This window comes from Giraffa tippelskirchi, chromosome 7 (genome assembly GCF_054371585.1).
Source record: "Giraffa tippelskirchi isolate mGirTip1 chromosome 7, T2T-mGirTip1v1.2.pri, whole genome shotgun sequence".
Taxonomy (NCBI): domain Eukaryota; kingdom Metazoa; phylum Chordata; class Mammalia; order Artiodactyla; family Giraffidae; genus Giraffa; species Giraffa tippelskirchi.
Genome location: NC_137281.1, coordinates 39,099,108 through 39,113,262, shown reverse-complemented (window position 1 = coordinate 39,113,262; position 14,155 = coordinate 39,099,108). Strand labels below are relative to the sequence as shown.

Here is a 14,155-nt window from a genome sequence, read left to right as displayed (position 1 = left end):
GGTTAATTTCCTTTCTGATTGACTGGTTTGAGCTCCTTGGAGTCCAAGGGACTGTCAAGAGTCTTCTCCAACATCACCATTAGAAAGCATCAACTTTTTGATGCTCAGTCTTCTTTATGGTCCAACTCTCATCTCACATTCATACAGGACTACTGGAAAAACCATAGCTTTGACTATACAGACCTTTGTTGGCAAAGTGACGTCTCTGCTTTTTAATACACTGACTAGGTTTGTCAGAGCTTTCCTTCCAAGGAGCAAGTGTTTTAATTTCATGGCTGCAGTCACAGTGATTTTGGAGCCCAAGAAAATAAGATCTATCACTGCTTCCACTTTTCTCCCTTCTATCGGCCACCATGAAGTGATGGGATCAGATGCCATGATCTTAGTTTTTCTGAATGTTGAGTTTTAAGCCAGTTTTTTCACTCTCCTCTTTTACCCTCATCAAGAGGCTCTTTCGCTCCTCTTTACTTTCTGCCATTAGAGTGTTATCATCTTCTTAACTGAGGTTGTTGATACTTCTTCTGATAATCTTGATTCCAGCTAGTGATTGATCCAGCCTGGCATTTCACATGATGTACTCTGTATATAAGTTAAATAAGCAGGGTGACAATATACAGCTTTGATGTACTCCTTTCCCAATTTGGAACCAGTCTGTTGTTGCATGTCCATTTCTAACTGTTGCTTCTTGACTTGCAAACAGGTTTTTCAGAAGGCAGGTAAGGTGGTCTGGTAGTCCTATCTTTTTAAGAATTTTCCACAGTTTGTTGTGATCCACACAAAGGCTTTAGCATAGTCAATGAAGCAGAAGTAGATAGTTTTCTGGAATTCCTTTGTTTTCTCTCTGATTCAATGAATGTTCATAGTAGCACTATTTACAACAGCCAAGACCTGGAGGCACCTACGTGCCCATCAACAGATGAACAGATAAAGAAGATGCAATATATATATATGTACACACACACACACATAATATACACACACACACACACACACACATATATACATATATATATTGGAATATTACTCAGCCATAAAACGAATGAAATTCTGATATTTGCAGCAATGTAGATGGGCCTAGAGAATATTATACTTAGTGAAATAAATCAGAGAAAGACAAACAGTGTATGATATCACTTATACGTGGAACCTAAAAATGATACAAATTAGTGTATATGTAAAGCAGAAGCAGACTTTACAGCTATAGAAAAAAGCTTGTGGTTACCAAAGGGGAGAAGGAAGAGGAGGGACAAACTAGGGAGTATGGGATTAACAGATTCAGACTACTATGTATAAAATAGATAAGCAACAAGGGTATATTGTATAGCACAGTGAATTATAGCCATTATCTCATAATATCTTATAATGAAATATAATCTACAAAAATACTGAATCATTATGCTGTACATCTGAAATGAATATATTGCAAATCAACTATACTTCAATAAAAAAATAAAAAGATATGTCTCTTTCTAAATACACATTTTCCCCCAAGTTACATCCAAACTTCTAAAAAGAGTAATGTCTACTTGTGTCTCCTATTCCTCATGTAACAGACACTCTTCCATCTCCTGCGAAAAGCATCTGCTTTACTTTTCTTGTGAAACTACTCCAGAAAAAGTCACCAATAACCAACTGATCTCTAGAGTGAATGGACTTTGGTCCTGTGTTACTTTGGGATTGGAATGAAAACTAACCTTTTCCAGCCCTGCGGCCACTGCTGAGTTACTTGATTTCCTGTGTTACTCGATTTCCTTGCTTAACTGACAATGAAGACCACATCCTCTTCTGTGAACTTGTGTGGGATTCCATGGCGTCGTCTGCCCTGCTTCTCCTCCTTCCACTCTTCTCATTCTTTAAGGGTTTCTCTGCTGGTGTGCTAGGCTTGTTTTTATCCGTTTTTTAGTCTATGTTTCATGAGTGATTGTATCTCTTTTTATTTTTTAATTAATTAAATTGAAATATAGTTGACTTACAATCTTGTGCTAATTTCTGCTATATAGCAAAGTGACTCAGGAATACACATATATACATTCTTTTTTCTCTATGGTTTATCCCAGGAGACTGGATACAGCTCCTTGTGCTATACAGTAGGACTTTGTTGGTTTTCCACTCTAAAGGTAGTAGTTTGCATCTACGAACCCCAACCTCTTGGTCCATCCTTCTTCCCCCTTGGCCACCGCAAGTCTGTTCTCTACATCTGTGATTCTGTTTCTGTTTTGTAGATAGGTTTATTTGTGTCATATTTTAGATTTCACATATAAGTGATACTGTATGGTGTTTGTCTTTCTCTTTCCAACTTAGTTCACTTAGTATGATAATCTCTAGCTGTATCCATGCTGCTGTGAATGGCATTATTTTGTCCATTTATGACTGGCGACTATACCATTGTATCTATGTACTACATCTTCTTTATCTGTTCCTCTACTGATGGACATTTAGGTTGTTTCCATGTCTTGGCTATTGTGAATGGTAATACTATGAACATAGGGGTGCATATATCTTTTTAAATCATAATTTAGTCTGTGTTTATGCCCAGGAGTGGGACTGCTGGATCATGCGGTAATTCTGTTTTTAGTTTCCTGAGGAACCTTCATACTGTTTTCCATAGTGGATGCACCAACTTATATTCCCACCAGTAGTGTGGGAGGATTCCCTTTACTCCACACCCTCTCCAACATTTGTTATTTGTAGACTTAAAAAATCTTTTTTATTTATTTGGCTGCATGAGGTCTTAGTTGTGGCATGCAGATCTTCAGTTGCAGCAGTTGGGATCTAGTTCCTTGACCAGGGATTGAACCTGGGCACCCTGCATTGGGAGCACAGAGTCTTAACCACTGGACCAGGGAAGCCCTGTTATTTGTAGACTTTTTGATGATGGCTCTTTTGACTGGTGTGAGGTGGTACCTCATTGCAGTTTTTATTTGAATCTCTCTAATAATTAGTAATCTTATCCCCTTTTATGACTTCTGTTACTATCAATATACTGAAGACTCAGTATTTCTATTTTTAATTTAGATTTCTTTCCTAAATAACAGACTCACACATTAAGTGGCTTGCTGAGCCCTCTATCTAGATACTCTCTAGGCACATCAAACTTAATATATCTAAAGGAGAATGACTCATATTCTCTTCTAGTTATTTCTGGACTTTGAAGTCCAAGTGAATATTGTTAGCCTACATCCAGCTGCCTAAGCTAGATACCACGGAGTCACCCTAGGTTGCTCTTTGTCTTTGGGCTCCCCACATCTATAGGGTCACTGCTATTCAAAAATATTTCCTAAGTCTTTAGCAAATCTGTCCCTGTCTTCTCCATATCCACTGATGCTACCTTACTTATACCCAGAGTGTTTATTACCTAGATTATTAATGGAGCCCAAACTTCTTCATTCCTTCAAATTTACTCATTCTTCCCAATACCTATAGCATAGTCTCCAAAATGTGGTTTTGTGTACTACTTCCTACCCCAAAGATTCCCTGGTGCTTCTCTAGGTGAATAAGGTTCAAACTCATCAAGGTGGCAAACACGGCCTTCAGCATTTGGTTCTTTCCAGCTTTATCTCCAGGTTTTCCTCCTTTATCAATCCTGAGTTCCAAACTGATGAAATCACATGCAGTTTCTCAAATCAATGGCAGTGCTTCACATTTAGGGCATTTTTACCTGCCTCATCTACTGTCTGGAATGCCTTTCACTGCTTTTTATTTAGTGGCGAATTCTGTCGTTTTTAAAGACTCCAAGCCCACTGTGCAGAGTCATCCCTGAACCTTCAGATATAAATAGGCATTCTCTCCTCAATGTTTCCTAGGTAGCTTTTTCATTTTCCTAACTTCACACTCTTCACAGTAAAGTGTGTCTACTTACTTGTTGACATCTTGCAAGTTTTAGCTTTTTTCCTATTTGTATTCTCACTGCCTAGCACTTTGCTTAGGATAAGTTAGGAACATGAGCATGTTTATGGAATTAATCAATGAATTTAGGAAACAAATAAAATATACTGCTAAAGACTTAGTGACACTTGAAAAGAATGAAAATCTCAAATTATGTGACCTTCCTGTTATTCATGAAAATTTCATTAAGCAAATTTTTATTGAGTACTACTTGAAATAAAAGGAACACATGCTCTTCGACTTTCAGAAGCCCTGTTCAGTCAGATAGGTTATTTATTGAACTCTTCTATTTACAGCAGTGGTTCCCAGAGTGTGGTCTGGGAACCCTTGAGGGTTCCTGAGGCTGTTCTGAAGGTCTGTGAGGTTAAAACTATTTTTAAAATAATACTAAGATGTTATTTGCCTTTCTCATTCTTATTCTCTTACAAATGTATAATAGGGTTTCCCAGAGTCTACAGGATGTGTGATATCATAACCGATTGACTGCAGAAGCAGATATAAAAACCCAGCTGTTTTCTATTAAGACAAACACTAAAAAGACTTGCAAAAATGTTAAACAATTTAAAAAGTTTAAAACAGTGTCACTCGTCTCACTGTTTTTTTGGTATGGAAAATGCAGCTTTTAAAAAATAAATACTGTAATTTATGTTAATATGTAATGGATTTATTATTATTTTAGCATGACAAATATTTTTAAAATTTCTCATTTTTAATTTCTAATATGATAAATATCTTAAGTATAACCCATTTAAACTCATGCCTTTTGGATTCTCAGTCATCTTTAAGAGTGCAAAATTACTGCTAGCATAGATCACCTAGTTTAAGTGCTACATGGCAGAGAACATGAAAGAAAGACAAGGTATTTATCATTGGAGAATTTATATACTGTAGTCATAGAGAATAAGCAAAACTGTAATCGTGAAGAACACATATAATACAATCTCCAAACATATTTTTTAAGTATGTGTGAGTAAAAGTGGTAAGTGCTGAGGTAGTCTTTTTCAAAGTATAGTCTTACCCCTGTATCTGAATTGCTTGGAATTATTTCTAAACATACAGAATCACAGGCTCCAGGATCTCTAGTAGGAGTAGGGACCAGGAAGCTACCTGTGAAACAAGTCCCCATGTAATTTTCTTACTTGCTAAAGTCTGGAAACCACTGTGGGGGCATTTCAAAGAGAGGGGTGGCTAGGAGTAATCGGAGCCAGCTTCCTGACACGGGCATGCACTGAGTTAGATTTTGAAGTGGGGAAGGGTTATATCTTGGAGTCAGAGTAGAAAGGAGGTTCAGGTGGAGCAGACAAAGGCCTGGTGGTGGGATAGAGTAAGATGAATCTGATCAAGAGCAAGCAGCAGACCTGTTTGGCTGAGAGGCATAAGAAATTAGAAATGAGGTGCTTAAATTTAGTCTGTGGTACTTTATGAAGTACTCTGAAATCTTGCCTGTGACACCAAATTAAAAAAGCAGTAAGGAATTACTAAAAATTCTTGAGTAGAGAAGTAACAGATAAAATCAGCCTTTCTGGTAAATTACTATTATCGTTAATAAATTGAGGGAAAAAAAAAGAGCAAAAAGAAATTGTGAGTGTACACTTGGATGACATTTTCAACTGTTGTAAAAATCCATTCCTCTAGTTACCATGGACAAAGAACTGTGCACGTTGTACCTTCTAGTTTCTGGATGCGTGCAGCCCTGGTATCAAGAAGATGAACATACTGTTCCACTTTAAGTTCATAATCTTGCTGCAGATTTTCCATCTTCTGGGTCACCGCCTCAACTTCCATCTAAATAAAATACAGATAACAAGCTTCATTACTTAGGATCTGTTCCATTTAAAAATTTTTTTTAAAGCAACTATGATTCAAGCAGTTTTTAGATCCTGGGAATACCAGGAGCTATAAACCATTGTTTCCTGACTTCAAAGAGCTTACAGTTTAGAAAATTATGCTTGACAATGTTCATTAATCGGGAGTGAAATCCACACAACTCTGGATTCCTTTTAAGGAGTGATATTCCCATTAGTTAAAAGCTAATATAAACACGGCTGTGGCAGGACCTTAGGAGAAACTATAACCCAGCTGCAGAGTGTGCTACCACTAGTAAAGGGGGAATTCATTGCCACAGTTCACTCTCTAAAACCAAGGACTTAAAAAAAAAAATTATTTGTTTTAGAACTCTTTAGTCTAAGTATCCAGTTACAAGGCTAAATTCCCAGCATGTGGTAACACATGATAATAGATTATAAAAGACGATAGTAGACGATACTGCTTTAAAATGCAAATCATCAGTAGAATATTAAAGGAAACTTATCTTCTGGATTTAGTGTATTAAAGTACCTGATAATCTTTATTAATTTTATGTTGCATAATTAACATGTTTCTTGTCTTTTCAAGTTCTTGCACTGTTTCTGCATGAGTTGCTTGCAGCTCTTTCACAGACCGTTCTAGATCTTTATTAATTTTACTGTCTACTTTTTCTAAAAATGAAAGGTCTCCATTTTTTTGTGATTTTTGAGCCTAAAACAAAAACATGTTTTATTACCAAAACAAGAGTTTCTAAAAGGTAATCATGAATTAACATGGATATAGCAAGAAATCATTAATTGAAAACAGATATATTTCCATTTTCCATTAGGAATAAAGCAGTCCTGATATGCTAGTGCTAAGTCGCTTCAGTCGTGTCCGACTCTTAGCGACCCCACGGACTGCAGCCTACCAGGCTCCTCTGTCCATGGGATTTTCCAGGCAAGAGTACTGGAGTGGGGTGCCATTGCCTTCTCCAGTCCTAATATAGAATACAATATTTGGATATATATTTGGAACAATTAGAGAAATAGAAAAACAGGTTATTACTCCATGATGTAAAAAAGAATCAAATACATTCATTTCTATTTCTTCATTTGATTAAAATCTACATTGTGATGACCTAAAAGGAAAGAAATGTATTTTCTTGTGTCTTCTTATAAATAACAGGATATTCTAGAACCAGAAACTATCTTCTGGTGACATGTATAATTCAATATTTTACTTAAGATAATAGGGTGCACTAAGGTCTCTTAGGACAGAAAATTGTTGATTAGTTTTATAGTGGGGCACATAAAAGTGAAATGTTTGTTACAGTTGGAGAAAGTGCTTTAAACATGAGTTTTTGAGGTCTACTTTAATGTAATTTTGATGTCATTATGAAATATGTATATGCTATAACTAAATGTCACCTGACCACTTTCCTGAATAATTCATTCTGCAAGTATAAAGGTTATAGATAAGGGTCATCATTATGCTGAAACACTTATATGTAGACGTGAAATTCATGGTGAACTTTAGAAAGTTACCTTTATAAGCAGGAGAGCTTCACTCAATTCATCAGCATTAATATCACTCTCCTGCAAAAGACAGAGTAAGTAAAAGCTCACAATGAGATATTAATGGAAAGTACAAGAGATAGTCCAACTATGCAGATTACCCTCATGGAACATAAGCTGCAAGATACCATGGATTAATAAACTAAGTTGTATATTTGTATTCTGTTGCTTTGTGGTACAGTGTTTTCTTGATGTATAATGTAGTTAGATAAAAATTTAGAGTTCGTTTCCTAAATAAGAAAATGGTTCACCTGGTTGTAAAACTTCATGCGGTTTTTAAGTTCATCAAGTTGTTGCTTTTGTTCCAGGTACTGTAACTGGAGTTGTCTATTTTCTTGACTGATTTTTTCATTTTGGTCTTAAAAATAAAGTCAACACAATTAGGAAGTTAAGTGAGAATGAGGTAGAAGAACACACTTTAAATTAACTTAATTTGTGACACACACCCAGCTTGAGGTAGTATTGTTCTGGCCAGAGAGGAAATTGAGCTAGCACCTTAGACAAAGGCAGCAGGGGAATGAGGAAGAAATGCACACTATCATGTGTCCACCATATGATTCACTGGCTTATCAGAAACTTAAGACTGAGGTTCACAGTATTAATATAAGGAAATTGTGCCTCTGGGACTTCAAAGGAACATACTATCTAAAATACCTAAGAAAATATGTTTCTAAATCTGTGACTTTTACTTACTTATTAAGGGTCCTGAAAGGCATGCAAAAAAAAAAAAAATTGTGTCTTTTAGTGCTTTTAAAATCGACTTCCTTGAGTTATCTTTTCCCCATTTAGCATAAGGTCTTTTTTAATTAAAACAAGATAAGTTCTCTGGTAATAACTCTGGATCCATAATTATCATCAACCCCATTTTTTAATAACTCTGTTAAGATGAGAGAAATGGATTCTCAACCAGTGGATGGTAGTATCAATAATAATTCATGTGCATTCTTTATTCATTGAGTTCATGCTATTAATTAGGACATGGACTCAGAGTTATCATTATGGGATGGAGATAGGTTACTCTTGCCTATGTGCTCATTCACCAGGACCCACAAGCTGGGGTACAGGGAAGAGCTACAGAAGACAGCAAATCCATACAGAGTCAAATCTTTTAACTCTTTGCCTTAAATATGCTTAACTTAAAAAAAGAAAGCATCATGGCTAGCTAACAAATCTACCCTTCAGTCCTATGTTCTTAAGTGCACTCTTCACTAGAGTTCGTTGTGGTGGTCAAGCATTCTCCTTTGTTGTCTCCCTGTGGACTGACTCTAAACCATGTCATCCAAAGTGTCTCTACTAATTTCATCCTGCTCACAGAGTTTTATGGTTATCATAAGTCCTCAACTCAAGTTGTACATTTTTGTTTCCTTTTCTTAAAAAAAAAGGGAAATCAACATATTTGCCAAGAATTTCTTACATGAATACATTTGCGCACTGACTGCACTTTATACAAAAATGTTTCTGACTTTCATAAAGCTTTGTGTTCCCAAGACATAAATGCTATATGTAAGTAAAAACTGTAAATCACACAGTTAAGAAGAAATGGATTAAATTAGAATATTTTTAATATGACATATTTCTGGCAAACTAAAAAGTAAGAAAAGTTACCCTAGGGTATGTAAAACCATTTTAATATCAAATATGTAAATATTTTTCTTATTGATAAAAGGTTAGAAGGTTATCCTAGAGTATAAACTGCTACTATTCAGTGAACTAAAGAATTTTCCAATGTGAACAATACTTGAAAAATTTTAAGGTAAAGCTCAAATATTTATCTCTAAACTAAAAATTAGGATTAATAATAAATGTGAGTTATTATGAGATAAATTTGCTTTCTTGGTTAGAGAGTAAATAATGTGAAACCCTTTATTTGATGTTGATTAGGTTAAAACAAAATCCAGATTAGGTAACAAAAAGAAGGTAAAAGTAGTGAGAAAGATGTAAAACCAGGGTCCTGGGGGTAATGTAATCTCCTTCTCTGGCCAGTGAAATTTTAGGGGTTCTGAGGGGGACCTAAAGTGTAAGGACATGACTGCTCCATCTTCATCCAGATGCAGTGTCTACTTCTATGCTCTAGTTTTTCTGGTCTCTCAATTTTTCAGAGCAGGGTATATGTTACTGGTGTAAATAAATATTCAAATGTTCCTTCCTTTACTGACTTTTGTTTCAACAACCACGTCCCCACTTCACTGGTTATTTTTAAAACCAAGGCTTTATTAGTGTGAAAATAATTTATTAATGGGAGAAGGTATTACTGAGTAACAACAACTTTCTCTCTACAGAATTTTATGTAGAATTATCTACTATATTGTTCCTTTCTTAAACTGTTTATTGGGGGATATAACTCCTGGGACTTTAAAAGTACGGAGACATTATAGTTCAAAGAGGAAATAGACTTGCTGAATTATAATATGAAAAATCAAAGCACTCTGTACAAGATGAAAAATAACCTCCTTACCTTATGATTTGACAAAAAGCAGGTTAAGCTAAACAGCATTTTATTCAAATGAGATAACATTTCACTCTTTTAAAATTATGTTCTTCGAGCACACCATTAATAAGCGGAGTGCAGAGAACAATTCAACTAAACAATTTTCAGAGCTCCTTTGTGCTAATATCTTCAGCTGTGATCAATATAACCATATGTATTATGCTGAATTATGCATTTCAGCTAAAGATAGAAAGGAACTTTCAAAAGCAGGCCCTTAAACACATGCAGTTAATTTAAGCATTAACCAAATGCAAACTGCATTTACATATCCTTCCCCCACATATTCACACAATCTGAAACTAATTTGTACCTTGAATAAAGAGGTGAGTATTCTCTAAAAATAATTTGCCAGTTAGATGAATGACTACAAGAAGCCAGGGAAACATCTTCTGGCAGAGAACACTTGATACACAAGAAAGTAAATGTGTGAAGAGACTTCAAAGTAAAACAAAACAATTTCAAATTCTATAATACAAAAAGGAATTTTCTAAATATTAAAAGATTTCCTTAAATAGACAAATTCAATTTTGGGTTTAATAGTTCCTGGAAAAAAATTGTTTAAAGGTTGTATTATTTTTCCTATAATCTATTTGAACACTTTCACAAAGAAACAAAAACTAGAAACTAGTAGAACTGTAAATTTCAGGTATTAAGACAAAAATAACTAAAATAACAGTTGCATTAAAAAAAAAAAGATTTGGTTCTAGCAATTTTTCTTAAGCAAATAACTGGATAAACGTGTAAAGATCTGTGCAGAAAGATGTTCATGATACTTGAAAAAGCTGAAGCTATTTAAAAATTCATAAATAGAAGGCTGTTAAACTGTCTATGGCAGAGCCTCACATTGGAAAACTATGACAGCCACTATGAATGACGATGATGATGTGGATTTATACATGTACTTTAAAAAAAAAAGCACATTAAATTACATGTATACATATAGAACCAACTCTGGAAAGACATATGTAAATAATAGTGATTATTTTGTGGGTTGTGGGATTGAGTGACTTTCAGAAGAAATTTTTTTGTTTATTGGACTCTTCTTTTTTAACAATGAACATGAGTTATTTTCATTATTCAAAAAATGTGAAAGGCTTAAGAACCAGTAAAAAAAAGATAAGAAATGCACTAGTTGCATTAAAATCACTTAGCAATTGCTGTTTTAACAAGAACCCCCAGAATTAATCCAACAACAATAAACAGGTTTTCTTAAAAAAAAAAAAAAAGACCACTAAGATTCTATCCTCTTAAGAGTTTCTTTCCAGAGAACAATGTAAATGTGAAAAGATGAGAGCTTGGAAATTTTGATATCTAGGGAAGAACAGAAAGCAAAGAAGCAAGAAAGGTTTATTTCATTACTCTTTCCTTTAGAACGAAAAGAGAGGAAATATAGAGAACTTCTACTTTGGTGGAAGATTTTATTGAGCAACTACTAAACAAAGCACTCTGTTAGGTATAAAATGCTACACATTAAAATCAGGAACTATATATCTTTGACATAAAAACTTTAAAATATCCACCCAGTCAGAAATCATGTCACCATTTTATTCTACTCACAATCTTCTAGAAAAAAATTCAGAAACCATTTGCCATTAAATTTAACCACTTGGTAAATATAAATACTGCATATATATTTCATTGAGATTAAGACCCCATTGATTACAAAATGTGCTCCAACTTCAGACTTCTTAATATGTTAAAAAAAAAAATCAGACCATAATTTAAAAAAATGTTACCACCTTTTTAGTGATGCTAAAAAGATGCTTCCCAAATTCAGAGATATTAAAATGGGAAAAAAAATCTTTCTTAGAGTTAACAAAATAGGGCAGTGTGATCTGAATCAATAGAGAATACTGCCTAGATACGTAATTGTTTTTTTTTAGCTGAGTCTATATTAAACATTTAAATGTTCTCATGCAACTGAACTGCAAATATTCAAAAGGAGCAACTTTAATAGCACATCAGTGGGTTTATCTAGCGGATGAGCAAACACATACAACACTTGGGGCAAACAATTCACTTTCCTAGTTGTGCATTTGTGAGTATATGTGTGTATAAGATAGTAGAGCAGACATCTACTTTAGTTATAAATTATTTTACTTCTATGAGACAAGAAGGGTGAGATCTGGGACTCATAAAGTGTAACTTATTAATGATTATTATTTTAGCAGGGACATCTTGACAAGGCTTCTGTATTTAAGTTCTCTGTCACAGAGTAGAATTCGACATTTCACTATTAGAGAGGTCTTCCCTGTCTGCCAGATCAAAAACAGCCAAGTGAGACTTCCGCCTTTCTCTGCGGTCTTCCACTGCCATTTTTTTCCCCCTTTGCACTTGCCACCACCTGATGTATTGCATATTTATTTAATTACTATCAGTTTCTCCCTCTCAAATTTATGCTGCATGAGGACTAGGTCTTTGTTTTATTCCTTGCTGTAACCCTGGAACTTAGAATAGTGCCTAGCATATACAGATGCTCAATCAACACTTGTTGACTCGAATAAATTTAGGAAAATTAAACAAAATAAACACAACCTGAACAAGAGGAACTCTGAGGAAAACAAATTTGTTTGGCATGTATGCTAAGCTGAGTAAAGGGAAATTTTCAGCAATCACTAAACTCATAAAAGCGGATGACTGTTCATACAGGCTGTGTCCCCAGTACGCAGCAAGGTGCCTGGCAAAGCAACAGGCACCATAATGAGTACTTATCAAGTCAGTGAATAACGATGAATAACATGCATGTCCGAAATGAGTAAGTCAGTAGTCATTTCATATGTACCTCTTTCAGTTTTTAATCTGTCAAGGATTTCAGTTTTGTCTGTTAAATCGGATTTTAAGGCTGTCTCGAGTTGAGCAATCTGTACTTTCAGCTGCTGTTCCTTTAACTTCCATTGCTCTTCGTGGGCAGCACTGAAGGCACTGCAAGACACACGTGACAGGCAGGGAAAGCTTGGAAATCAGCTTCAACCGAAAATAATAAAGAGAAAAGCTTTTAGTGGCACAGAGACCACTGTCATCATGTCTTAGGAATTAAGTAAACATATGCTGGTCTGCTGCTGTTGAAACCAAGGCGCCTTTCTCAGGCTGCGGTTAGGGAACATGAAAGAGTTTGTGGGATGAGCAAAGGAACTGGCCTTAATTTAGAGCTCTAAAGTCAGAAAAGTTGGCAGTGTGCAGCTTTTGTGGGACTACTAAAGGAATTCAGATACTGTATATAGTCCAAAGGAATCCACAATTCCAAACCTCAGCAGTAGACCTCAGACAAAACCATCCTCTCCCACGAATGCACCCTCTTAATACAGAGAAAAGGGACTCTCCACCTGATCTTTAATTCTAGAGTTTGAACTTTTAAAGACTCTGTGATAAAAACATATCCACAAAATACTGGCCACAAAATGACGGCGATTCTGATATTGAACAGCAGTGATCATATAGTTTTTGTCCTAAAAAGCAAACAGCAGCAGGCTAAGAACAACCAGTTTTACATCGTTACACATGATTGGGGTGAAAACCCAATGAGAGCACCTTGATAATAATGTTACAGATAGAATTATTATTCATTAATAAAAGTAGCAGTTTAAACTATCATGAAAATCTACTCATGATCAGACACATGACATTGGAAGAATCAGCTGCAAAATAACCAAGTGGTATGCAGAAGCTATACAGTAAATATTTGTTTAGGTCACTGGTTTCCAAACACTGGCCTAAAACACCAGTGCTAGGTTAAAAATGCAGATCCTGGGGCCAAGGAATTCATAGTTTTATAAAGTTCCCCAGGTGATAACCAGGTTTTGGAAAAACTGTATTTCAGCAGAAAACTATTATCTGTGAAGGTTGATATGACTGAATAATTATCAGCAGCTTTGACCCTTCTACTTATTTTTAAACCCAGTAAAGGAAGCAGAAATTTACTAAATCTGGTTTTGAACTGATGATGAAGTAAATGGAAAAGAAACTTGTTACTGAAAATTGCCGAAACTTGTTACTGAAAATTGCCGTAAATGTTGCCCCCAGCTAGTCTGAGGTTTTATTCCAAAAGAGATACTTTTCTGGGAGGCAGATCTTTCAAAAGAATAAAAAACTGTGTATTTATTTTACAGTTTGAATGTTTTTATTGCATTTAAAATAACATGACCTTAAAAATAAATGGAATTCTAGAAGTTTCTCTAAATACGACATCTGTTTCTTCTATCAGTGTTCTCATTTCACATATGGAACCTTAAAAAAATACATGGATCTGATATATCAATGTTTTATGTTAATTTTATCAAAGGTAGAGTTACCTAGGTTTAAATGAAGTCCAAATATGTACTTTAAATACTGAAGTAAAGAACAACCCCTTATATTCTCATTTTTTTATAAAGAACAAATATATTTCCATGTCTGGTCAAATTATGTATACCAAACACATACA

General features: G+C 35.0%; 1 protein-coding gene across 4 annotated transcripts in view; it reads right to left on the bottom strand.

The window, feature by feature from the left end:
• RPGRIP1L (RPGRIP1 like) overlaps positions 1-14,155 on the bottom strand; it is a 98,069-nt gene that overhangs the window by 50,876 nt on the left and 33,038 nt on the right. For all 4 annotated transcript variants that reach the window (XM_081514412.1, XM_081514413.1, XM_081514411.1 and 1 more), the window contains 5 exons: positions 12,518-12,657; positions 7,499-7,605; positions 7,218-7,268; positions 6,223-6,402; positions 5,553-5,670 (listed from right to left, as the gene is read on the bottom strand). In XM_081514412.1, the coding sequence (XP_081370538.1) occupies positions 5,553-5,670; positions 6,223-6,402; positions 7,218-7,268; positions 7,499-7,605; positions 12,518-12,657 (596 nt within the window). The remainder of the gene's footprint in view (positions 1-5,552; positions 5,671-6,222; positions 6,403-7,217; positions 7,269-7,498; positions 7,606-12,517; positions 12,658-14,155) is intronic.